Source organism: Balaenoptera acutorostrata, chromosome 2 (genome assembly GCF_949987535.1).
Source record: "Balaenoptera acutorostrata chromosome 2, mBalAcu1.1, whole genome shotgun sequence".
NCBI classification, from domain to species: Eukaryota; Metazoa; Chordata; class Mammalia; order Artiodactyla; family Balaenopteridae; genus Balaenoptera; species Balaenoptera acutorostrata.
This window is the reverse complement of record NC_080065.1, coordinates 17,585,664-17,612,771: the sequence shown is the minus strand read 5'-3', so window position 1 is coordinate 17,612,771 and position 27,108 is coordinate 17,585,664. Positions and strand designations below refer to the sequence as shown.

General features: G+C 43.8%; 1 protein-coding gene across 2 annotated transcripts in view; it reads left to right on the top strand.

Moving 5' to 3' along the window:
- Positions 1-2,787: 2,787 nt before the first annotated feature.
- MYO10 (myosin X) overlaps positions 2,788-27,108 on the top strand; it is a 214,241-nt gene continuing 189,920 nt past the window's right edge. For both annotated transcript variants that reach the window (XM_057539942.1, XM_057539941.1), the window contains exon 1: positions 2,788-3,319. In XM_057539942.1, the coding sequence (XP_057395925.1) occupies positions 3,299-3,319 (21 nt within the window). In that variant the 5' untranslated portion in view covers positions 2,788-3,298. The remainder of the gene's footprint in view (positions 3,320-27,108) is intronic.

Here is a 27,108-nt window from a genome sequence, read left to right as displayed (position 1 = left end):
ATTAATTAATTTAAAAAAATTTAAAAAAGAAGGAACTTGGCTTCAGAGAAATGTGTCCATTCTGGCATTAACATTTGTGAGCCTCTGTCACTTCTCAAAGGGCATAGTTTAATGTTTTAGTCCAAACAGCTTTGACAATTGGGTAACACAGCTCCTTAAAAGGAAGCACTTAACTTTTCAGTGCTTCCCCTTCTCTGTCCAATTTTGTCAAAGCCCTTGTAAATTTAACATACTCCTTTTAAACAACTGATTCCACCCCAAATACTTGAAAGTTTGATATCCTGTTTAGAATGCTTAAAATAACATGCGCTTTGCTGTTTGTTCAACAAATAGAATCTTACTGCTACTGTTTATCTTTACACCTTTTTGAGACTGTGTATTTATATGGAAAATCTGATGACTTCTGAAAACATAAAGCGATGATCCTCAAACATTGAATTGTCTACTTGGGTGATTACTAAAATGCAGATTCTTAGGCACCCAGCCCACCCCTGAGATTCAGTCATGTGTTCTTTTGCTTTTTCTTTTTGACAATTGTCCTAGGGGATTTTGATAAAGTGGTGTAAACTTTTAAAAGAAATATAATTCAGTAAAATTCAACCCTTATGTATTGGATCTGCCTCACAATTCTTTTGAGGCAAGTTGGGGGTATGTAATTATTAACCATATCTTCTTAATCAATAGGGAAGTAACTTTCAAAAATAGTCTTTTTTTTGAGCAGTTCTAACTTTACAGAAAAATTGAGGGTAAAGTGTCCCTATATCCCAGTTCCCTTTATTATTAACATGTTGTATTAGCGTGGTACATTTGTTACAACTGATGAGCCAGTATTGGAAAGTGACTTTGAAATGACCATGGCCAAGGCTGCCAGTGGCTGGGCTAATGCTGGAAACCAAGCCACACCCACATCCTCATTTGAACCAGCTGCCTGTACTTTCTCTTGAAAGATGTTCTATACAGATTAACACCATCATGACTGTAATTGCTCTGCGCCAGTATCTGAACACAGATGGCAGCAGGACTCATTCAACTAAGCACTATGGTGCCTGGGAGGGTTGGTATTTATCCTGGCTCCATCTTAACTTTTCACGCAACCTGGGACACAATCTTTAATGGCTTACATGTGTAAACCTGTGAAACAGGGCAATCACGGAGCACAATATCATGAATTAATTTAACCTTGACTCTTTCCAAAGGGGAGTGGAGTGGGTACAACGATATTAATGCTGAAGAACTGCTCTGAGATAGGTTACAAACATGCTTGAATTTTCACGCAAGGATTAGGGGGATGATTCATTCATTCATTCATTCATTCAGCCTCTGAAACAGGCTGGGGATAACAATTTGAAAGCACAGTTCCCTCTCTCAAAGAGCTTCTATTCTCCCAACTGAAGATGGGTAGGACACCAACAAACAGACCCTTGCAGAATATAGTTTTACCCCAACAAGATATAGTTTCCTCCGTAGTTGTAGGAATAAGCCACGGCTGGTGGTTAGGCGGAGCTGGAAGTGGCATGAGTAGCTGAACATCTCTGGGCAGGCTTCCCACGGAAGATGTGACTTTCCAACTTGAGTCTTAAAGGATGGGTAGCAGTTGGCAAATCCCCTAGAGAGAACTTCTCAAACCATTTGTGGTGAAGAACCAGTTGTTTTTGTTTCCAATCTGCCAGGTACCAATAGGAAAACCCTGCTGTGCCAGGTATGAGTCACCACGAGTCTGACAACACCCAAACTGGTTTATACTCGGTTCAAAGAGTCCACGGATCATGTGCTTGTATGTCGTGGCATTTTTTAAATTGCTACAAAAGTTTCTAAACCTTTGCTCTCAGTTTCTCTACTTGTTACAGACAGGTTCCAAACAGTTTGCAGAACAGCACAAGGCCAGGTGCCATCCCTTGAAGGCACCTGAAACTTGCTGGAAATGCAGATTATCAGCGCTCATCCCACTCAATTCCAATCTGCATTTTAACAAGATTCCCAGGTGATTCCTGTGCACGCGAAAGTTTGAGGACCTGCCCCAGAGAAACCAGGACTCAGTACCAGGGGGGTTTGATCCTTCATCCATCTCGCTTCCATTTGACTATCTGCTGCTTCCTTTAGGTCCAGGAAAAGTGTTACATTTTTTAAGGTGCAATTGGCCACGTCCTCTTCCAGTTTACAAAACTACATTTTCCCACTGCGACGAAAACGTCTTTTATCCTGGGTGCAGGAGAGAAACTCCACACGGGTAGGCAGCTTCCAGAAATTCTGATTAGCCTCCCTTCTCCGCTTTGATCTGGCCCAACAGCCGGGGCAGCTCCACGGACCGCGCTTCCGTCCCCGGGGTCGCTCATCTGCCGAGCTGCATTAATGAGATCCGCGTTGAGCCGGTTCCAGGGCGTGCTAAAGATCAAAGGCACACACACACACAAATCCCCCAACCCCTCCTCCTTGGAGACTATTTGGTCTTTCTCACCAGAGGGAAGAGTCAACTCCCCCGCCCGCACCTAGGTGGGGAGGCGGGGAGGGAGCTGGGAGCCGCTCGGGCCCCGCCTTCCCCGCCCGCCCCGGAGCCTGCGGCGGCCCGAGGCGCAGAGTGGGCGGGGCCTAGGCGAAGATGGGGGCGGGGCGCGCCGGCCGGGCGAGGCCGAACCTAGCGGAAGCGCGGGGAGGGGTTGGCTGAGGGCTGGGCTCCTGCAGGGGCGGGGCGTGGCGGATGGGCCCGGTGGGCCGGCTGAGTGGGCGGGGCTCATCCCTTGGCGGGGCGGGGCGAGGCGAGCGAGTGGGCGGGGCCGGATGAGCGGGCTGGGCGGGCCGTGGTCTCCTGTCCGCAAGTCTCCGTGTGGCCGTGAGCCGGTGAGCCCGGGCGTCCGAATACTTACCGGGGCGGCGCTCGAGCTGGGAGAGCCATTCCGGGCTCGCTTTGTAGCCGTTGTCCCCCTGCCCGCCCCGAGCGCCTCCGGCCGGAGCGCAGAGGGAGGGGGCTCACTCCCCAGCCCCCCTCCTCCCTCCCCCAGCCGGGGGGAAGAATGTGCCACCAGCTGTTCTCCGCTCGCGAGCGCGGCGCCCAGGAGTGAGGAACTTGGAGAAAGAGGAGACAAAGGCTGCAGTTGGGACGGATGAGTTAGAGACTTGGGTTTGGGCAAACAAAAGGTGCGAAAGACGAGAAGGGGAGAAGGAGATGGCAGCGGGGGAGCCCCGCGGGCTCGAGTTTCTGGGAGTCGCGCTGTGACACGCATGGTTTCCCCGGACCTTCTGCTGGGCTGACTTCCGCGAGCTGGGAGCCGGACTCGGGCGAGTTGGGGAGCGCACGGGAACAATGGACAACTTCTTCCCCGAGGTGAGTGCGCTCGCGGCCGGGAGGGCGGGCGCCGGCGTCCCGGGCCGGGCTGCTTTCCGTGAGCCGGTCGCGGGCTCCTTTCCTGCCCGGACCTGGCCTCCCAGGAGGGAGGGAGGTGCTCACCGCGCCGCGCGCACACACGCTACCGCGCGCACTTAGCCCGAGAGGGTGAAACTTTCAGGGAGTCGCCAGAAATCAAGCCCCGGGGAGTCTCCGGCTGAGTAATCCCTGGCGGGATTTATTTTGTCCCGCGCTCCCGCTTGGCCCCGGGATGCAGCGAAGGTGAGCGTCCTTTTGCGGGGGTGGCTGGCTCACCGGGTGTCCCCGCGGCGACCCGCGCGAGGTGAGCTGGCGGACGAGGGGCCCGGCGGGGAGATGTGCCTGCCCGGCTGCCTGGGTGCGGGAAGCCCAGTAAAACGTTCATCGGGGACTTTGCCTTTCTCCAAGAAAGGTCTGGTCTGGAATTTCCTTCGCAAAACGTGCCGGCTTCCTGTGAGAGGGGTGCAAACACTTCCAGAGGAGACGCTTAATGAAGTGTGAGAAGGGGGAGGCGAGGGTTTAATCGTTCACTGTGTTCTCGGCCTGTCGGACCTTTGGAGTCTAGGTTCTGGTGCTCACCAAGAAGTGCTCTTTTAGGATTTGAGATCGTTTCAGAGGGTGAGATCAAAAGATCACGTATTTGTGCTGACTGTCCTTGGCAGATTTGGAATTCGAATTTAAAGAAAATCGTTTAGAGCGAACATTGGTTATTTTTGAAAGATTAAACTGATGCTCCTTTTTGGGTCATTGAGGGCGGGACACCACGGTTACTTGAAACCCTTGACTTGAGAACCCTTTTCTCTGGGATCGAGAGTTACCGTGGTTTCTTGGTTCCCTTTCCTTTCTTGGTTGTGTTTATTTAACAAATTCTATTTAAGTTTGAGGTTTGAAGTGGCTCAAAGTAAACTTAGTTGGCTTAATGAGTCTGATGTGACTTTCATTGAAAGCCAGGGGATGTTTTGTAAATCCAGGACAGTTTTGGAACCTTCCAGCAAGTTAGATTGGTGAAGGTTTGCCTCTATGTTGGTTAACTTGCTTTCTCAGACTTAATTGGATTTATTATTTCAAGTCATTGTACTTTCCGGATGCCCACTTACTATAAATAGCCTGATGACTATTTATAGTGGCCAGAGTGGTATATTCTTGTGTAATAGTAATATCCCCCCTTTTTTTTAAGTGGTATCTCACAGGTGATACCCACATTCATGGTGAGAGGTCGACTGGAAAAGAATTAATCATTCATTAATACATATTTCTCCTTTTTTTTTTTTTAAATGAGACCTATAATTGTGAGACTAGCATTTGCTAGTCCATAGACCTTCGTTTGCATGCCTGTAAGAAGGCACCAGAACTTTTTGCAGGAGTTGCAGGTTAACCAGTGATAAAAGACCAGTGGGCTAGTTTAATTGCTTTCATCTGTAAGAAAACCTGAGGCTCTGCCTGCGGGACTCTTAATTCTTAACTTTTTTTGGCGGGGGGAGGGAGGCCTTTATTTTGCTCTTGTGTTGTGAGTTCTTTAGGAAATTTGATGAGACATAGAATTTGTATTCGATTTGTTGGGGTCCCCGTCCCCATTAAGCCTGTCTGGACTGCAGGGGGCCAGTGACCTCCCCTTTGGAAGGACTCTGCCCCCTAGTGGAAGTGGGGAGAACTGCAGGATAACATGGGGCAGCTGCAACCTCCTGCCCTGGTATCCTCCCATTGGACTTTGAAGTACTGTTTCTCCTTACACTATGCCTTGGTTCAGTGTAAGGAGACCTAGTTGTTGGATTTTATATCCATGATTAATATAATGTTGAAGTTGGCCTTCAGAGATCGTCTTCTCCATCCCCTGCCTTTCCTAGGTGAAGAATCTTAATCCAAAGACGTTAAGTCACTTGCCCAAGGTTGAAGAGGTTGTTACGGAACTCACAGCCTTTTTGCTCTGTTGCTGGTGACTTTAGTATTGGGGGACATTTTTATTCAAAGTTATACTTTTACTCTTGTGATGTATTTCTATTACAATGTTAATTTCTAATCAGAAATTAACTTCTGATTAATTTATTTCTAGTCAGTATTAATTTCTAATCAGAGTTCCTCCCCAAACCATAATTACTTTGAATGGGAAGCCAGCAGGGCCAGAGAGGCTATACAGTGCTATTAATTGAAGACATACTCCTAACATAGATCCTGTCTCTATGGATCTCTTTATGGAGTAAGTGTGGAAGTGATACATTTCCAAGGACGGCAAAATTGTAAGGCCTCTTGTATCTCCAAGTGGTGTCCTGTTCTTTGGTAACTTTTCCCATTGTGACTTAGGGATAATGACTTATTGCTTGTTGGACAGCAATTTGAAGCTGATGTTAACAATTGAAAAAAAATTGAATGAGATGTCGCATGTATTAGCTCTATGTGTGAACGGCCAAATAACAAGGAAACGAGAGCTCCTTGTGACTAGCAGCTGCTATTTAGAGCTAGACCAGAGTTTCTCAAACTGGGTACCATTGACATTCTGGGTCAGTCAGCTCTTTGGTGTGGGGGAACTGTCCTGTGTAGAGTGGAATGCTGAGCAGCCTGCCTGGTCTCTACCCACCGGATGCCACTAGCACCCCCAAGTTGTGACAACCAAAATGTCTGCAGACGTTGCCAAATGAGCCACAGAGAACAAAATCATTCCCAGCTGAGACCCACTGAGTGAGACCCACGAAGCAGTTGCCTCGTGTAATTAATTCCCGTGCGTGTTGCAGGCACAGCTTTCTTGCCTACTTTACGTAGCATCAGGCATCTGACTGCCGGTCACCTGGAAGCTTGTGAGGCTTGTGCCCGGCAGCTGATGGCTACTGACCTCAAAATGTACCCGGGGATTGGAGAACACTCCCCAACTGAGTTTCAGTTTCTTCACGGCCTTGGATCTTTATGACATCTCTCGAGTGAATTGTGTGCGCACTTCTTGGAAATTTGCTTTTTCAGCATTTAGAGGTAAGTTGTTAAAAAGTTACTTCAGGAAGAACCTAAGGTTAGGTATGTCTGTAACCAGAAGCAAGTTTTAAAACAAACTGAAAAGGCTCAACCGGCAAAGTGGCAAGACTGCTGTGCAAACGTGTTGCTGTCTTGAAGTGGCCGCTGTTTCCAAGTCCCCAGTGCTGGGTACAGACTAGAATACTGGAGGGGCCAGTCAGTGCCAGCTGGACACGTAAACGAGCGGGACTTCTCCATCTTGTTTTAGGAACAGGCATGGCATGATGGCTGTTCAAGCAAAAGATCTTTTGAGGCTTATTAACTGGACATATATGAACACTTTGATTTTTCAGAAGTGTGTAAAATATACACAAGTAAGATACTCATAAACACAAACATAGAGCAGGTATTAATGTTTTAAGCGCTAAATTGTTAGTGGAAAGCATTCCAGCTGTACCTGTTTCTTACAGCCTGGGTCACCCTGGGCTGGAACAAACGCACCTCTCCGGGTGTTAAGTGGAAACACCTTCCTCGTTTCCACTTAATTCGGGGTGGTGTCTTAATCTCTATTGTTACCTGGAGTTCAAATAGTTTTTTCACCTGGAACGAGTTCTTGAGGCTATTTTTCTCCCCTTTTGATAGTGTTTTGTTTGTTTCACATCTTACTGATATTTTTTGTCTTGGTAAAAGAAATTAAGACTGTTGATTTTAGCAGCTCCTTCCTTCCCCCTCCCCCTGCCCCCCAGTCATCTCTCAAGGGCAAAAGGCAAGCACTGAGGACTTCCTTGTCCCACCACATCCTGCAGGCCACCCCTTTGACGACTATAAAGTGGAATCATCAGAACATTCCCTGGTGTCCCCTTTTCCCACAGTGGAGTGACAGTGCCTTGCCCTTTCTGCACACCCCGCAAGGATTCCTGTTGTCACTTTTGGGCCCTGCCATGTTGGGTGCAGCAGAGGCACGGAAGCAGCTGGGAGCAGGGAGCTCTGGTCTCCTGGGCGCTCACCTCTCCCCAGATCAGGCCCAGAGCAGCGTGGGTAGGGCCAGCACTGTTTAACCAGAGCTGTGCAGGGAGAGTGCCGAGTGTTTGTTTTTCCAGCTCTGCTGGCTTTTAAGTGAGGTCACCTTTAAGGACACAAGCCTTGAATGCGCTCTTCTATGGAGTGATGGGAAATAGGGTACCTCCTTATAAATGGGTTTCAAAATTTTGCATTCAGAGTAACTGCTACGTAATTCAGTAAGTCCCCTACATAACGAACGAGTTCCGTTCCCAGAGCACGTTCGTTAAGTCCAACTTTGTTTTTTAAGTCCAACAAAGTTAGTCTAGGTACCCAACTAACACAGTTGGCTCCACAGGACTGTACTGTAATAGGTTTATAATACTTTTCACACAAATAATACATAAAAAACAAACACAAAAAATAAACCATGTTTAATCTTACAGTACAATACCTTGAAATGTACAGTAGTACAGTACAGCAGCTGACATCCGGGGCTGGCATCGGGTGAACAGGCAAGAAGAGTTACTGACTGGAGGAGGGAGAGGAGGTGGGAGATGGTAGAGCTGAAGGATCGTCAGCAATAGGAGACGGAAGGCAAGCTGCAGTTTCACTCACGCCTGACATTGATGGAACACACATTCGCATCTTTGAAAGTTCGCACCTTGAAGGTTCGTGTGTAGGGGACTTATAGTCTCAGGTCATTGACTTGCAGGGCACGCTCAAGCAGGAGCTGCCAGTGAAGTCTACGGGAAGATGGGCCACACTTCCCTGGGCCTGAATGCCCCTAGGCGGGTTGAGAGCCTCGTCCCTACGAGTAGAAGAGATGCGGCCTCTGGGAGGCTGGCTGTACCCTCCACACCTGTGGGCTCTCAGCCAGGTTATCTGACCTTCCTGGGCTTCCTTTCTCTGTCTGTAAGTGAGCATAACGGTGTTGACCTTGCATGGTTATTAGAATTCGAGATAAGATTTACAGAGCTCTTGGCACCTGGTAAGTGAGTAATAATTAAAGATTATAGTAACTTAGAAATTAAGAACGAGTGGCCTTTGATGGTGACTGAAATCCCAGTACTCTATGGTGCAGGGAAATCTTGGTCTTCGAGCTGTTCCCAGTATCATTTCTGGTGCTAGATTGCATTTATTAGTTTTCTCCCTTTTGACCAATACACTTATGGCTGATTTTCCAGAATTCTGTCTAAAGCATGTCTAGATTGCTTATAAAGTCAAGCTCACATTCTTAGTCCGGTTTCCAAGGCCTTCTGAGCTTGCAACTCTCTTTATTCTTTTCCCGCATGTGAGTTCTATTCCAGAGGATCTATTACCAATCCTACTCCAAACCTTCATATGTGCCGTTCTCTCTGCTGATCGGATGTCCTGCCTGTCTAGCTCCTTTTTGAAACCATCCCCAACAAGTTTAGTTCATGGTCACTCCTCTCTTTCCTGTGAACTTGACTCTACTTCTTTCTGTCCTGGTTGTGTTAGGAATTTACCCCTTTTAACTAGAGGGCTTTACTTATTTTTTTTTTTTCCTTCTCCGATGAATAGACAGAGTCTTGAGAGGTTAAATAATCCGATTTATAAGTTTTATCACCTCGTTTGCACTCAAAGGTCCTTAAGGATGGGATTCTATCCTTGTGTAGCTGTTATTTTCCTCTCGAGTACAGATTTTTTTTATGGTGGGAGGGGAGATGCTTCTAACTTTTTCCCTTGATTATGAAGCATTTTACAGTTCTTTGAAGACAGAAATATGTTTGCTGTTTATTGAGTGCTTATTGTGTGCAAGGCATGTTTCTGAGCACTTTCCATTCAGTAATTAATTTATTTAACAACCCTCTGAGCAAGGCTCCATCGATGAGGACAGTGAGGCAGAGAGAGGTTAAATAAGTGGCCCAAGGTCACACACTTAGAAAGCGATGGCCAGGCTTTGAACCCACACAGGATGTCTCCAGAGGGTCTGTGCTCTTCACTGCCATGCTTGACTCTCCTGTTGGTGTCACTTGTCTTATGCTTGCATCACTATTTCTTTGATAAAGTACTTAAGACCTTAGGCAGTTAGTGAATGATTTTTGAGTTGAAAACTGCATGGGGGTTTGGGAAAACAAGTGGCCCACGCCCCAGAAACACTGCAAACCCAGCAGGAAAATGTTCATCAGCTTTTGAACATGCCACCAATTTTTATTTGGTGTGCCTTTTACTTAGGAAAGACAATTCCCTTCTGTTTCCTCGTGAGGTGTGGTTCCTAAAGCTGCCGGCCCCAACCTCATGAGGATGCTAGGGAGATTTAGATAATAAGGCACTTAGAAAACTAGATTTTTGAGAAGTAGTTATTTTATTAAAAGAAAGGATAGGGCTCATTTGTCTCCCTATTCTAAGTCTCAATTATCAGAGTATTCCTCTTGGAGGTTTTCTGATGGAATCTTCTCTTTCGATTAAAGATTCTGGCCGCCTTCCCAGAGTTTCTCTATATCCGTTGTTTTACTTGTTAGCTTATTAATGCTTGTGGGTGGAGTGATCTTTGACAGGAGAGCGGAACATTTCTCATGGAGCAGTCCTTGAATAAAACATTTTGATACCTCACTAAAAGCTGTTTGGAAAATGTGTCCGCCAGGCTTAATATATGAAACTTGAGTCCCCAGTTTAAATCTAGCCCCTCGTGTCACATGACATCACATCATCTGACTCTGCCAGTTACAGGAAAAAGTGTTAGAGTTCTTGTGGCAAAGCCATGCCACATCTGTTGAAACACAGCCAGAGCAGGGGAGGACCAGATGGCAGTTAGGCATTCCATAGTTCTGTCTTCTCCCCAGCTTCAGTATCTACTCTTCAGGATGAAAATTGCCTCTGTAGAAAGGCATTTAAAATTGTGGTAATTAAAAAAAAAAAAAAAAAAGAGAGAGATTTATATTAGAAAAGGTAGGCAATGTTGAATTTTTGTATTTTGTGGTAGGGATATTTATCTTTATTATCTGTCAGTGATTAAAGGGCAAGGTAAAATGAGATTTGGACGTTGGAATAGAAAGTAGCTTTTTCACTTGGCCTCTTACCTAATACTGGGTCCCAAAAGAACCCCATAATTCTTTTAAGTGTCATTTTTGGGGGTCAGTTAATAACATGTAAGCAGTATCCATTGACAGTGATGTACATTGTGGAGAGAAGTGGACTTACCTCTTTGTAGAGTCTGTGTTCATGCTATCTACTTTGTGTGTTAAAAGTCTATTTAAAAGTTTTTCTGGTAGACTTCATGCTCATGTGTGAGGCTACCATTGATTTTTGGGTTTTATCAGCTTCATGGATACTTAAATTGGGTTGCTAGGAATATATGTAGAATTAGGAGTGTTCTTGCTTAAAAACAAAAGCTTTGATAAACATAGATTTACAATATTACTTTTCCATGTCATTCTTAAACTTTTTTCTTTCCTTAATCCTGCAAGGAGTATGTGCTAAGTTTAGAAAATTTAGAAAATGCCATAAGCAAAGGACAAAAACTTTCTCAGTCCTACTCTTAATGTTTTGTGGTATATGCTTTCTTTGCCTCTGTATCTGTTTCTGTGAAAGCGCACCTGTAATATTTTTCACTTAAGAGTTGCTTGAGAGGGCTTCCCTGGTGGCGCAGTGGTTAAGAATCCGCCTGCCAATCCGGGGGACACGGGTTCGAGCCCTGGTCCGGGAAGATCCCACATGCTGCAGAGCAACTAAGCCCGTGCGCCACAACTACTGAGCCTGCACTCTAGAGCCCGCGAGCCACAACTACTGAGCCCACGAGCCACAACTACTGAGCCCGCGTGCCTAGAGCCCGTGTTCCACAACAAGAGAAGCCACCACAAGGAGAAGCCTGCATGCCGCAACTAGAGAAAGCCCACGCACAACAACGAAGACCCGACGCAACCAAAAATAAAATAAATAAATTTAAAAGAGTTGCTTGAGAAAAGCTTTAAATGGCAAGGATCTTGCATGTATACAGACAGCCCCTGTGATTTTCAGGGCCGGGGACAAGAGTACAAATGCAAGCCCTATATCACATCTGTAAAATATTTAAGTTATAAATCAAGCTTCCAAACTGGTAAATAAGTGTCTTCTATTCTCCTACCTTGATAAATATACCTTCATTAGGACATAATCAAAAAATGTCTAAAGCTATGGGTTTTATTGCCCAAAGTCAGACTATGAAAGATGAAGGAAGATAATTATAGTTGCACATGTGTGGGTGTCCTATTGATGGACCAGTGATGTCTGCGTGAGTAATAGACATATACTTCATAGTAAATTTTCAGTAGGTCTACTTTTCTTGCCCATATTTCAGCAGAATCACTAATTATATGGTTACAGTCAAGATTTTCACAATAATTTATGTGTTACTGACAGTAATGCTAAAGTAAAAAACCTTTCTTGAGTCATTGTGGTTCTTTAATTAATTTCGGTTTGGGGACGCTTTGCTAAGGCAGCCAGTAGTTATTGGCATTGTCAACAAAATTCATACAGCAATATTTAGGTTAAAAAAAGGAATAAAATTACGTGTGATAGGTTATTGATACTGCAGGAAGCACAAAATATTTTAATTTTATTGTATAAGTCATATCATTAATATTGTGAATTTCCGCTGTTTCTTAAAATATTCCTCAAACTTTTCAATCCTGTGTATATTATAAAGAAAACTGAAAACAGAAGTTAATTCGTTAAAAATCTGTTTTCAGATGAGACTAAACCTTAATGCATCTCAGCCAGAAAATAGTCTACATATAAAAATGTGTGAATCTTTTTCTTCCTAGTCATGGAAATGTTTTTATCGCCTTATATTTTCTTAAAATACCAATTTTGTTGCCTGTTTCACATGTAGTTCCTGTTTGAAGAAATTTTTCTCTAAAATTTTTAAAAACACATTTTTTTAAAGTGAAGTGGCCAAGTTAGGTTTTTTGGGGGGTTTTGGAAGCTTTTGCTAATATTAATAGTAAACAATAGTTTATATCAAATAGCTGCTGCTACTGCAAGTTCAAAATTAATATAATGTCATTTTCCACCAAAGACCGTGATTTACTCTTTATTTGAGGAACTTCTGTTTGTTTACCTTCTTTTTTCTTTGTAGTGCACAGTGCACTCTGAAACCTATAGCCCAAGACAGAGGTCCGAGGTGTCTGGTCTGAGTGGCCCTGCGTTCTTCCTGGACATGTGTCCCTATTTATGTGTCCATTCTAGGTGTTTCTAGGTGTTTGCTATTATAGAAAACAGGACACATACATTCTCGTACCCAGGTCATTGCACGCTTGTCTGATTATTTCTCGAGGATAAAATTTTCCAGGAGTGGGGATGTTTGTTCAAAGGGTTCACACATTTTTACTTAGACAATTTGGCAGCAAAAGTTTTCCGAGAGGTGTCGGTGCAGCTTACAGCAGGCACAGCTGAGACACCCTGTCAGGATGTATTTATGGTAGCAGGGATTCTGTAACTTCTTCTTAGAGTCTTAATGACATGCATTGTTTCACAGAGGAAACACATAATACTAGATTTCTGTGTCCACTTGTTAGGTTCTTCTCTGAACCAGAGTGGAGGAGGGAGGCATTCTTCTCAGTCAATTACAAGTGGGGTGTTGATTCGCATCTGACCCCCAGAAATCCCAGTGCCCGTACCTGATGTTCATTTAAGGCCAAAGCCTACACAGGGGACCTTGCTGTATACCGCCTGGGGAGCCATTGGCCATTTGTTTGGGGAATCGTTTGTATGGATTTTTCTTTTAATTCTTATTCCTTTGCATTGTAAGTATCCTTGTGAGTTAACCCTGAGCTACAGCAGTTACGTGGTGGTGGTTCTAGCTGTAGGGATTTAGGTAACATACAACACTGTTGACGGGTGTGTGTGTGTGTGTGTGTGTGTGTGTGTGTGTCTGTGTCTGTGTGTGACTGTAAGACTTATTATTTTTATTAATTACCCCCGGGAGATCTTCCCATGGACTTTGAAATAGAAGTGTTGCGTTCTGAGTGAAAATAACACTCCACCTTTTACAATGTATACCACTGTCATTTAGTACAGGTTTGCTTCTGTTTATCTCTGCCCACATTTTGTTCTTTCAATGATGAGCGCTAAGGGCCAAGGGGTATGTACAGCCCTCCCGTAGCTTTCAGCCTCAGATTTTCAGAGGTGGGCAAGGGTGCCCTCTTTCTAGGCCTTCTCAACCTCAGCACCCTTGACATTTCAGCCGGATCAGTCATTGTAACGCAGGGCTGTCCTGTGCTTTGTAGGGTGTAGAGCGGCATCCCGGCCTCTGATCACGAGATGCCGTAGCACTCGCCTCCCTTAGTTGTGACAGCGAAAAACATCTCCAGACATTGCAGATATGCCCTGGGGAGGAAGGGGGGAGTAAAATCGCTCCAGTGGAGAATCATGGTGCCAGGGCCACTCTTTTGTAGCCACAGCTTAAATTTGGACCACTCGCGAACTTTCTTCACCCTTCCTCATTTATGTCGATTCCTAATTGCTTTTCATCTCTTTGGGTGATGGGGAGCACACGTTTATCAGTGTTGAAATTTTATTCTCTTTAGGATCCAAACTCTCCCCGGGAGACTTGGACACTTAGAATCGGTTTTATCATCTAAGTTGTGTTCCATCTGGTGGGAATATTCACGTCCAGCTGTACCCTCTGCCCTAAAGCTTTTGTTGGTCTCCCTCCTAGTGTTTTACCTCATATTCCCAAAGTTCTCTCCTTAGAGCATTAGGGAAATATTTATTATACCGAGTAATCAAACTAGCTGTTGTTCTCCACTAGGAAAAGAGGAGGTCATATTTTCTCAAAGTTTTGAGAACATGTTGAGGTAAGTTATATTTATTGCCCTCTCCCTATATATTTTGTATAGTTTTATTCTGACATGTTTTGCTTTTTTTTTTTTAAAAAAAAGAAATACAGACTCAGATGTTGCCAAAATAGCAGAGAGGTCCTGTGTACCTGTCACCCAGCTTCCCTGGGGGTGATATCTTATATAACAATAGATAACAATGGTACAGTATCAAAACCAGGAAATTTTCATTGGTCCCGTTTACAGACCTCGTTCGGATTTTTACATCCACTCATCTGTATGTGCGCATGTGTAGTCCTAGGCAGTGTTACCACACCTATAGATTCGTGCAACCACTAGCACACCCAGAATACAGAACTCTCCCATGCTTCGTGCTGCCCCACGAGAAACAGTCCCACCCTCCCCCCAGTCCCTAGTAAGCACTGATCTGTTCTTCTCTATAATTTTGTCATTCGAGACTGTTACATAAATGGAATCAGTGTGTAAATCCTCTGAGATTGGCATTTTTCACTTGGTGCCCTTGAGACCCACCCGTGCTGTGTGCATCAGTAGTTGCTTTTTATTGCTGCGTAGTATTCCAGTGTACTGGTACTCTTTTAATACCTGTGCTAACATCCATTATCATTCTGAGGCTAGCAGTTATTTGCGTTAATACGCTACTCTGTCCCATGGCTGCTGAGAGCTCAGATTCTCATGGCCCTCCTTGTGTACTTCTTGCAGTATATTTCAGTGCTGCTGTCAAAGAGTGTTTTGACTGTGGACTCTGTCTCAAGCAATCTGAGGTTGATTCAGTCGAACCCGGTGCATTTGAACCCTTGCTCACCTACCTACCAAAAAGTGGTCTCTTTCCCTGAGACAGGAGCCCTGTGAAATCAGTGACTTTTGATGGCTAGGCTGTCGAGGTCAGAAACATGTGACAGCCCCACCTGGACCAGCCAGGCGGCCAGTGTTAGAGTTCACTCAAGCCCAGACTTCTTGGGATGCGAAACAAGAATGCTACAAGATATTCCGGTCATCCACCAGTATCTTGGCAGGCCAGGATGGAAGGGGGTTTCTTTGATGTAAGCTAAGACTTCCACGGCCAGGGAAAGTGTCCTGACTTGTCGGGTATGTGGTCATGGCCACAGTGAGGGATCGTCTGGGTGGAAGGTGGAACAGACAAGGCCCAGCCTCCACCCAAAGGCTGGTCACCCTGCAGGCTGGGGGCCACAGAGCACAGAGCAGGGACGCACCCTCACTCTGGTCCTGGGTCTGGCCAGTTTGGGAGGAATGCCCAGTGCAGATGAGCCCAGGAGAGAAGGGAGTATTTCCCAGTTATTTCTTACTGGGCTCCTTCTTACAGCCTACTTCTTACTGCTTCTGGTCCCATGCTTTGAAAAAAGAGTTTATCGGGCACAGGGGAGCAACATATAGAGAGGTAAATCCCGTGGAAAGGAACTCTCCTTACCGTTTTTAATCCCCCTGGTGAGGGGCCATGTGACAGCTCCCCCAGTCCAAGGACACGAAGCCTGAACTCGCCTGACGCCTACTGCCAGCTTCTGAGCCAGCCCTCCTCCCACCTCTGCTGTCTCCACCCAGGATCGCTACCCTCTTCCTTTTGTAATTAACATTTGAGCCGAGAATGAGCACGAGGTCCTAGGGAGATGCCCTGTGCTCTGCTCTTCGCCACCTAGGTTGTCTCTCACAGGGTTTCTCCACATGTGAGTTTCCTGCCATTGTAACTCCTGTTTCCTATGAATAACGCCCACCTGCTCTTGTTTTTCCTGCCAAGTATGTGTCTAGGGTATGACCAGTGAGTGTTTCAACAGCAAGTAGGTAAGCTGTTACTTCTCAAGTGTAAAAGAGAGATTTTGTTTGTTTGTTTAAACTGGTTTATATATGAGATTAATATATCATATATGTATATGTGTACATATGCGTATGTGCGAATATCTGTAATATAGATACACGTGTACATATGTTACATATACATATATAAAACACACATGTTCAGTTTAGCATCCTGGTTGCTGACTGAGGCAGGCAGAACTGTTGGTGTGCGGGCTGAAGGATCTTATACCGAGGTCCTGTTGCCTAAGGGATTTTGTCCACATCTAGTAGATGTATTGTTTGCTGTCCAGAAGCAGAATCTTTACGAGGCAGTGTTTATGAACTGCTTACAGTTTTCTAAGAAGATGAAAGTTACAAGCAGCCTCCCCACTGTTTTAACACCCTACTTGCCTTATTAGAATAGGGTCATCAGAATACTGCCTTGTTAATCCTGAGTTTCCATAAATTTTTCATTCCTTTGGGGATTCTCACAAAAGGAGATGCCAAATTCAACTTCAAGGATATGAAGTCAGGTGCACACTGTAAATTCTGACATTAATTTTCAGACCTTGAGAACCACTGAAATTCTTGGATGTGTCTCTGGGAATGTAGCTTTTTCAGCTGTAACAATTTCCTTCTTGCCTTTGGGTAGGTCTGGTGGGCTAGCTTACTGTATTTTGGGTTCGAAAACCACGTTCACTTAAGGTTCTCTTTGAAAAGGCCAGTGCGCCTTTTCTATAAATATTTTAAAGATGGAATCACCTGTTTTTCAAAGTATATATCAGAAGAAAAAACATCTGATAAAATGAGTTCTTGGCTGTGAAGTTAAGAGGATTGGCTTTTGCCGTACAATATTTTGGATGGCAAGTCAGGGACTCTTTGCATACATTGTGAAGGGTAAATTGTGCATCTGTATTTTCACCATAGTTATTATTTTTCAGTATTTTACCATAAAAATTAAAACATGAGTCATCAGTTTTAAGAGTAAAACAGGTAGCAAAAAGTGGTCTAGCTTGGCTGCCTTAGGCCTTGCCCTTTTGTGGATTGTATGCAGTGTTGAGAAAATGTGCTTCTGAAATTAAAATCTCTTTCAAGGAGTTCAGATGGCTCTTCACCGGGAATGTAACTTTATATTTATTCACTATTATCTTTGAGCTATCAGGTAAATTCCTTTTCCCTGAGGCACAGAGAACTAGGTTCCTTTACCCAGGGTTTATCACCAAATGATGGGGTCAGAAATATGACTTAGGTTGTGTCCTTTTGAGTCTCTTAAAATCCCCGTGGGCTCTTAAACCTCCACCAGATCCCTAAATGGGGATCTTTAGAGTTGGCATGTGCATGTGAAACAAGGAAACAGGATATGTCAGAAGAATAAAAGGTCCCTTGAGGGTGTTCTTTTGCATTATTATAAAATGTTTAATGAAGCTGAATAGCTGTTCCCTCAAGGTAAGTAAGTTTTTGGAAGCTAATTTTAAAAAATGGTATATCCTGTCTTTTTCACACCCAGCTTAGGACAAAATTACCTTTTAAAGAGAAAAAAATGTATATTCTAGCAGTGTACTCTAACTCAAGTCAGTGGTTTATTTGTCCAAGGAGGAAATACGATGTAGATTTAGGATTTAATATATTGCAGGATTTTGGTAATAATTTGAATACATGGAATCTGACTTAGCCATTGTGCTCTTTTCAGCCTCCACGCCATCTGCATTTTCTTTTGTCCGGTTGTTTAACTTGCAAAAGTGTATTGGTCACTCATGTACCATGGGCTGGGGCTGTGCTAAGTTCTTGACATGGATTAATTCATTTAATCTGCCCTGTAGCCTTATACATTGGTACCATTCGCATCTCCATTTTACATATGAAAATAGAGAGTCTTAGAGAAGTTATTTGTTTAAGTTCACACAGCTGGGAAGTGGTGGAACTAGGGTTTGGACCCAAAGATATTCAGCTGTATGGAACTAGAAATACAGCTGAACAGTGGTTTGTAGAGAAGGAGGTAAAGACAGAATCTGTGTGGAGAGCTTTGGGAATGTGTATTTGCTTCTCCACAGAGAGCAGACCAAAGTCACGAGATACAAGCCCCAGAAGAATTACCTAATTTGCCAGCGACTGCAACAGGGGGTAGACATTTTCCTATAATCAAACAAACCAAAGACATAGTCCTTCCGATTGCTTTTGTGATGGCAGCAACTGAACATTCATCCTGAGTGACAGGCATAGTAGGAGTTGTGTTTGGAGAGAAGATTTCAAAGAATAGCTTCAATGAAATATTTGTAGGTTTCTGGAGAGCATCTCTATGGAAGGCGAAGGTCACACTGAATTTCCTAAGTCATTTTTCTTGGCTTTTGTCTGTTTCTGATAAACTCCAGATTCCCATGAAGCAGTGTTGGGAGAAGGCATGTTTGCTGTGGAATCTGTGTGCAGTTTGTGAATCTTGCTTGTCATCTGCGGAGCTGATGGCTCTGTCTGCCCTGTGGATGTAAGTGGCACTCAGCTGACTGGTCATGGTTTAGGACTGTTCACATCTTCCTCAGCAGAAATAGATGAAAGTGCTATTTCATTCAAGTTTAAAGAGGCGTTTTTTTTGTTTGTTTGTTTGTGTTTTTTTTTTTGGTAATAAAGACTTTCTTCTTTTAGAGCAGTTTTAGGTTCACAGCAAGTGATAAAACTTTAGAAAACCATTTTGGACATTGACCTTTCAACGGATGTGAGATTTTTAAAAGATAATGGTTTACATCGAAATCAACTTTTCAAAGCTATAACTCAGTTCAGGTGGTGATATGGTAGCTGCTAATGTTTTTCATTCCTAAGAAGATACAGATTTTGTAGTTTAAAAAAGAAAGTGCTAGGGCTTCCCAGGTGGCGCAGTGGTTGAGAGTCTGCCTGCTGATGCAGGGGACACGGGTTCGAGCCCTGGCCTGGGAGGATCCCACATGCCGCAGAGCGGCTGGGCCCGTGAGCCACAACTGCTGAGCCTGCGCGTCTGGAGCCTGTGCTCCGCAACGAGAGAGGCCGCGACGGTGAGAGGCCCGCGCATCGCGATGAAGAGTGGCCCCCGCTTGCCACAGCTGGAGAAAGCCCTCGCACAGAAACGAAGACCCAACACAGCCAAAATCAATCAATCAATCAATCAATCAAACATACGCATCTGAGAGAAAAAAAAAAAAAAAAAAGTAAAAAAGAAAGTGCTAGCCTGGTTGCATCAGCAGATACGTTCTTGGTCATAAAGTGTTCACTTTGGATGTTGCCAAGGGCTGAGTGCATCATTAGGGATGGAATTAGAAGTCTGTTTCATATAGAATAGTGATTCTCAACAGGGAGCGACTTTGGCTTCCCGGGGACATTTAGCAATGTTTGGAGACATTTTTGGTTGTTACCACTGATGGGGGGAGGGGGCTACTGGCACCTAGTGGGTAGAAACCAGGGATGCAGCTAAACATCCTAGAAAGCACAGGACAGTCCCACACAACCCAAGTTGATTCAGTCCAAACGTCAACAGTGCCAAGGCTGGGAAATCCTGAGTTAGAAGATTGACTTGATTCTATAACCCTTTTTTATTTTATTTTAATTTTCTGTGTTTTCTAAGTAAAATTTTTCCTGTCAAAGCAGCTCTGTAGTATAATTTTTAGAGATATGTGTTTGTGTTTGTGTATGATGCATTCATCTGATTGTTATTTAATTTTAATATCTGAATTCTATTTATTATAGCTTAGCAATATATCTAGATCGATTGTTATATCTTAGTTATATTTATTCCAAAATTTTCTGTGGCGTTAGTGAAAAATAAATAAAACATTTATACATATATATAAATCTATGTATTTATGTAGTGGGGTATAGAGTAATTTGTCTAGGCCTTCTTAACTATGAGCTTCCACTTATCCTAAAAAGCAAAGGAACAGGCTGTAGGACAAGTTTGGTCACAGAATATCAGGAAACGGATGTGTATATTTCTGAGATGGAAGAAAGCTAGCAGGGGCCAGCACTCAAGATCTGCCCTCTTGCTCTCTGGACCTCTCCTGTCATTTGTCAATTTCCAAGCACTTGGGGTAGCAACCCTGATAATGAAAGAGCCAGCTTCTTTGAACAGGATAAGTGAACCTTTACCAACAAATCCCACACCTTCTCTTTACTTTTCTGCTTCTCGCAATTTTGATGAGTGTGATTTTTTTTTTTCTTTCTGCTTAATTTTCACACAGTATGTTGTTCTGTTGCAAGCCATAGTAATGAATCACTGAAAGCTTGGTAAAGGCAGTTGAATCAGCAGGCAGAACTTTTATTTGCTGAAAATCAATGGAAGAATACTTACTGTTTCTCACCAAACCTTTACTGTTCTTACCAAACATTCAGGCAGGAGGGAAATTAGGTTGGGTTCATCTTACAATTCTTGGATTTAATTTGTGGTTTAGGAGTGAGTTTTTTGTAAATTTTTGGCTTAACGAGGTGTAAATGACATATAAAATTGTAAGATATTTAAAGTGTACATCGTACTAGGAGTGAGTTCTTTCCATGATCCTCCTCTCCTTTTTCTTCCCTCTAGCAGGTGGACCAAAAAAGGAAATACTTATTTTCTGTTACTTCGTTGCTTTTTAACCTGTAAATGAGGCATCCTTCTAGAAGAACTTCAGTGTCATGCATGCTTTGTTTGTTGATTGGGCATCATTTAAATAAAAGGACTCCTCAGGGCTCTAAATGGGATGTTTAATTTGTTAGAACAGGAGTCCATACCACTATCTGCTAACATAACATCCATTTACTAAGTGGATAATTTGTTGCACATTAACTGACCCTGATGTGGAATTAAGCACTCTGGACGCGGTTCATGATGGAAATCTGGGCTTGATATTGGTAATGAGGTTTCAGCGATGACAGCATCACCAAGGCTTGGACTCACCACTCTGGACCAAGCCGTGCATGGTAAGGGACATGTACCAAGGACTTATTCACCAGCTCGGTTAGTTCAGATTAATGATAAACTCAAGGATGGTGAGTGATTTCTTTGCTTCAGAGATCGCTGCTCATTAAAGACCGATGTTGATGGAATTCAGCGTGATTCAGTTGTGCCAGCGAGCCTGTGACTGACCTGGGATTCTTGTGAGACCAAGGCTGTGCTAAAGCTGGCATTTGGCTGTGGGTGGGATTCCCACCCGTCCTTACTGAGACCATGACTCGATGGAGAGGGCACCAGAGGACACCAAGGAAATACAGCTGACCAATTGATGCACCTTGGAAGGCCCCTCAGATTTATCTAGAAGCTATAAACCTCTAAAACTGACAATAAGAATAGAAGACATTTATGAGACACTTATTTAGTGCCATGTGCTATGCTGAGCCTCATATCCATCACCTCATTGAACGCTCTGCAGGTTAGGAACTATTGTTAATTCCATGCAGAGTTGAACGACCTGTGGCTTAGAGAGGTTAAGTAACCAGTCGAGTCACACAGCTAGTAGGTGGGATTCCGGGTCTCTTGTCTGACTCCAGAGCCTGTGTGTTCGTTTCTTCTCTTCCAAGTTGATGTCTTGTGAGCTTATTACAGCTCTCCCAGCCAGGTGGATGTTGCCAGTCTGGAAGACTGACTGTGGATTTTATCAAATGTTTGGACTTTTCCCAGGGCGGTAGGATCCCATGCTTGGCAGCGACTTTATTTCAAGGTTATTGTCATGGCTTGTGTACCTCGTTGAGGGTGTGTTTTGTCTAGGACTCCCTCAAATACAGGACAAGGCTGGGGCTCAGAACTCAATATTTGCAAATTGGCAAAATGAAAGTAGTGGACTCGGCAGAAATAATGAGCCTACAGAATTAACAGTGACATAGAGGGCTTGTTGGGATATCACTGGTCCCAACGAGGAGATGGTCATGGACATTTTGATTTGCCCTTTTGCCAGCCACTCTCTGACAGCATAGCTTTACTGATGATGGATATTTAGGTTATCTCAAGAATGGGCCCTGCATGCTCCCTAGAGGATTCCAGCAAAAGCTCATGAAGGACCTTGGAAAGGTTGTCATGGGTCAGAATCACTTGGAGTGGCTGTGTGGCCAGCAGGTTGGATCAGTGGTGAGCCTTCTTGGCCCAGCTGCTCTCACGTTGGAATATTAAGGTCTTTATCCTTTCGTTGAGATCAGACAGAAGTTGCTAGTGTGCCTTTGCCTTTCCTGACTTAGCTTACTGCCCATCATGTTCCCAGGGACCTGCTTTCTTTCCGTAAGGAGCCCAGGCGAGCTGAGTGTGGTATATCGTTTCTTGCCTTGACTGAGATGATAGAAAAGTTTTCAACACTGAGGTGCAGAAAGTAACCCACATTATGGAGGTTACTTCTTCTCTGGTGTCTCTTCAGCAGCTGTGTCCCATGGCCTCCACTGCAGGGCTGGGCTTTGCTTTTCCTGTTGTATTTGGAGCTCTGATTCTTCTGTCCTCATTTTTGAACTTTTATACATGCACACGAATTGGAGTTCTAACTTGTCTTCACACACCTGCCCCTGGTTTGGCCACTGCTCAGGATTGATCGTGCTTCTGCGTGGGACCATCCCCTCCTGGTCTCCAGCCCTCACTCTCTGACTCGTTGCCATCTGGGTGTCTCAGTGATGACAGGTCTCTTCCTCCTCTTTCACCTGGAGTATCCACCCTACAGGTGTGGTTTCTCAAGAGATGACTTCATTCACAGACTTGTAAAGAAGGAGGTTCTCTGACACCAGGGGTGAAACTTGAAATTAATCATTCAAGCTTGAGTTTCAGATGGTCGTGCGAGGAGAAGCAGAAAATCACAGTTTGAAATGTTCACAAGTAATTCATGGCACAAAGGCCTGGAGTCCTTCCAAAGTTACCAAGCATACAGCTCCCTGCTCTCTTGCTAGTCAAAGAAGAGTTGATTGTTACCCAAGGTTTGGATTTTTTAAATTAATCGGCAAGAGTGTTAAGAAAATATTGATAGCTGCTTGGACCTTTTAAGATTTGTTTTTAGCACCTTTCAATTCTGAATATGAAAACCGTTTGTTTTATAACTGGGAAGAAAGCAGTGACTTTTGAGATTTGGGTTAGTTTATCCAACAGAATGGAAGCACTGTGAGAAACGTAGGCTCCTTTTTGGTGAACTTTATGAAAACCAAAGGTAAGATAGAATCAGTTCTTTATTTTTTGAGGAATAAACAATTTTCTTGCATTCTAGTGTTCACTTGGCGGTTGGCCAGGAAGCGTGCCTACAGCTCAGGAATCATCCCAAACCTAACTAATGGAAAAAGTCTGATTTGCTGGAGGCTGAAATTCAATACTGAGGCGGTGACATGGGGGGTGTGTGTGTTAGTGGTGGGGCAGGGTGGTGGGTAAAAGACGTTGGAAGCCTTAACCCCTGGCAGCTATAAATGGAATACTCACTCACTTGGGTGGCTAGAATTCATGCTTTTAAAAAGAGCTTTATTCTGCCATTTGGTCAGAATTAAGATATGATTTAATGTATTATGTCCAAGACTGGTCTGAAAACATACTCCTTTTCTTTTGATTTGAGCCAAGTTTAATTAAAAGCACTGCTTGACAAGCCCGTTAAATAATTGAAACATTTTCCTTCAAAATCTTACCCTTAATGGAGGCATTATGTGCAAAATAATGCATTTTCTAAAACCTGTATCGAGACCCAGACTACAGGAGGCACTGTGTAAAAGGATTGCAGATTAGGGGCCGGCAGGTAAGAAAGTGAAATGATCCAGGTTGTGAGCTATAGGGAGCAGTGGGGACTATGGTTAGCTGGAGCTCACAGACCTGAAAGAATTAAGGCTCCATCTTGCTAGGTCTTCTAGTTTTGTTGTGTTTTTTTGCCTTTTCATTTTTTTTTTAATGATTTTGTTGTTGTTGTTGGGGCATAGTTGGTTTACAACGTTGTGTGAGTTTCTACTGTACAGCTAAGTAGAGTTCCCTGTGCTATACAGCAGGTTCTCATTAGTTATCTATTTTATACATAGTAGTGTATATATGTCAATCCCAATCTCCCAGTTCATCCCACCCCCACGTTCCCCCCTTGGTGTCCATATGTTTGTTCTCTACATCTGTGTCTCTATTTCTGCCTTGCAAACTGGTTCATCTGTACCATTTTCTAGATCCAACATATATGTGTTAATATATGATATTTGTTTTTCTCTTTCTGACTTACTTCACTCTGTATGACAGTCTCTGGGCCCATCCACGTCTTTACAAATGTAGGTCTTCTAGTTTTTTTTTTTTTTTTTTTTTCATTTTATTTTTTTGACTGTTGGGTCTTCATTGTTGCGCGCTGGCTTTCTCTAGTTGCGGCGAGTGGGGGCTACTCTTCATTGTGGTGCGTGGGCTTCTCATTGCGGTGGCTTATCTTGCTGCGGAGCATGGGCTCTAGGCGTGTAGGCTTCAGTAGTTGCAGGATGCGGGCTCAGTAGTTGTAGCATGGTGGCCCTAGAGCACGGGGGCTTCAGTAGTTGTGGTGTGCAGGCTCAGTAGTTGTGGCGCACCGGCTTAGTTGCTCCGCGGCATGTGGGATCTTCCCGGACCAGGGATCGAACCCCTGTCCCCTGCATTGGCAGGCGGATACTTAACCACTGTGCCACCAGGGGAGGTCCAGTCTTCTAGTTTTTAAAGAGAGACCAGATATGTAGATTTCTGTGAATTGTCCCAATTTGTAAAATGGTGACAAGTAATGCAGAACATTTTGGTTTTTACCTAGTGGGCCAAGCACAACTTGACTGGGGCTTGTGTCCTCTACATAGCAAGGCAGTGATGTTTCTTTTTTTTTTTTCAAACATCTTTATTGAAGTATAATTGCCTTACAATAGTGTGTTAGCTTCTGCTTTATAACAAAGTAAATCAGTTATACATATACAATATGTTCCCATTTCTCTTCCCTCTTGCATCTGCCTCCCTCCCACCCTCCCCATCCCACCCCTCTAGGTGGTCACAAAGCACCGAGCTGATCTCCCTGTGCTATGCGGCTGCTTCCCACTAGTTATCTATTTTACATTTGGTAGTGTATATATGTCCATGACACTGGCAGTGATGTTTCTTAACTTTGGAACAAAAGAAAGGACTAGAATGGCCTCTGTTTTCCTTTGGGTTAGTTTTAATTTGCTTCCAAAAAATATTTACTGTGTTGTGAAACCGCTTTGCAAGGGTGGTATCTAGGTTGAATTTCTGCATTTTCGGAATGGATCCCCACGTGATTCAGTCTTTTTGGCCTATTCTTTGTTTTACTTGGCTAAGCCAAGGATAGAAGCTGGATAATCTTGTCTTTTGGGGTAAAACTTTATTTTTCAATTTTAAAAGTTTACTCTTCTTTTTTTTTTTTTTTTTGCAGACATGAGAGGTTTGGAGGGTTGGATGCCATACCTAGATTCTGCCCCATCCCTCTTCATCTTTGCATTCATTCACCAAGACTGAGCACCTCCCCACAGAACGTAGTCTAGAGGGAAGGCTGTGGAAGCACACTGCCTGGGTTCGGATGCTGTCCTCCTGCGTGCTGGGCGTGTGACCTTGGGCAGGTGCCTCGTGTTCCCGCGTATAAATTGGTTTTGACCATCACCATTCAGTGCCTCATGGTCCTATTTGTAAAATGGGTTTGATCATAACTCTACTGTCTTAGCTCGGGCTGCCATCACCAAATACCGCAGACTGGGTGGCTTGAACACCAGGCTTTTATTTTCTTATGTTTCTGGAGGCTAGGAGTCCGAGATTAAGGTACTGGCAGGCTTGGTTTCTGGTGAGGACGCTGGTCCTGCCTTGCAGAGGACTGCCCTCTGGTTGTGCCCGCACACGGGTGTGGGGAGAGAGAAAAAGAGCACGTGGGCATGAGCGAGGTCTCGTAGAAAGACACTAATCCTGTTGGCTTCACCCTTATGAGCTAATTTAACCCTCAAATAAAACCCCGAACCCATTAAACATTCATTCCCCATTCACCCCTCCCCCAGTCCCTGGAAACCGCCAATGTGCTTTCTATCTCTATGGATTTGCCTATTCTGGATATGTCATTTAAATGGTATTGTACAACCTGTGACCTTTTGTGTCTGACTCTTTTCACTTAGCGTGTTTCTGGGTTTCGTTCACTTGGTAGCATGTATCAGCACTTCATTCCATCTTACATCTGAATAATATTCTAGTGTTGGCTCTGATTTTACATAAATAAATGTGTATAAAACACATTGTATAAAAATGTTTATTTATTGATATATTTTATATATGTGTAATATGTATATTTCTGTACTTATTTATGTTGATTTCTATCTGGCAGGAGGCCTGCATTTAGAGAGAAGGGAATGGATGTACTTCTGTGGCCTTGGAGCAGAGTGTCAGGGTGGCTTTAACACAGGTCCCACTTTGCCCCTCTATTTTCAATTGGTTTAACTAATAAACTTATTTTAAAATGGTTTATCCATACCCCACACACCCCTGCCTACGTACGCCAGAGGTAAAAGAGTCTTCAGAAAACGTGATGGTAACTTCATTCACAGGAGCCTGAGGCTCATTCTTTGACCGTCAGTTTGCTCACATGTGTGATTTCACATGCGTGATCACACAGTTGTATGTTGCTTTCATCATTCGCCTTAAGTATTGCCAGCTGATAGGAATTTATAGCTTTTCTGCTCATAACTGCTTAAGATAATATTCAGAGGTGATTTTTGCTTTAGTTTTAAGAGATTCATCAATTTTTTACTCTTTAATAATAGGGAGGTAAAGGTAAGATTTTATATTACATTTTAAAGTAATATTTAAAGCTTAGACAATTGAAGTCACACAGATGTTTGCTGCATCTTCTCAGTAGCTAAGATCTGGAAATGCCAAAGAATGGATTTCCCATATTTCTTCCACGGTAGATGCATTAAAAAGCAAAACCATAAGTATACTTTGCTTGCCTTTTTCTACACTGACGTTGTCTATTCTGTGGGTGGTTTTTTTTTTTTAAAAGAGGGAGACTATATCTCCTTCTGTAAGCGTTGCAGCATAAAAGGTCTTTTGATATTGTCTGCAGAATCCTTTTGGACATAGTGGCAGCACTTGGGCCTTACTTAGGGATGGATGAAATTGTCCTGTGGGTTTTCATTTTTCAGGAAATCACTCTAAATGAAAATGCCATCAACAATGATCAGATCATCAGGCTGAGTGATCAGTGGTCATTTCTTTAGTCCTCTCCATAGCAGTGGATACTTTCTCCCTTGGTTTTCCCAGTCTGTTGTGTTTCCTGTGACCAACTCACTCTACTTCCATTTCCTCTG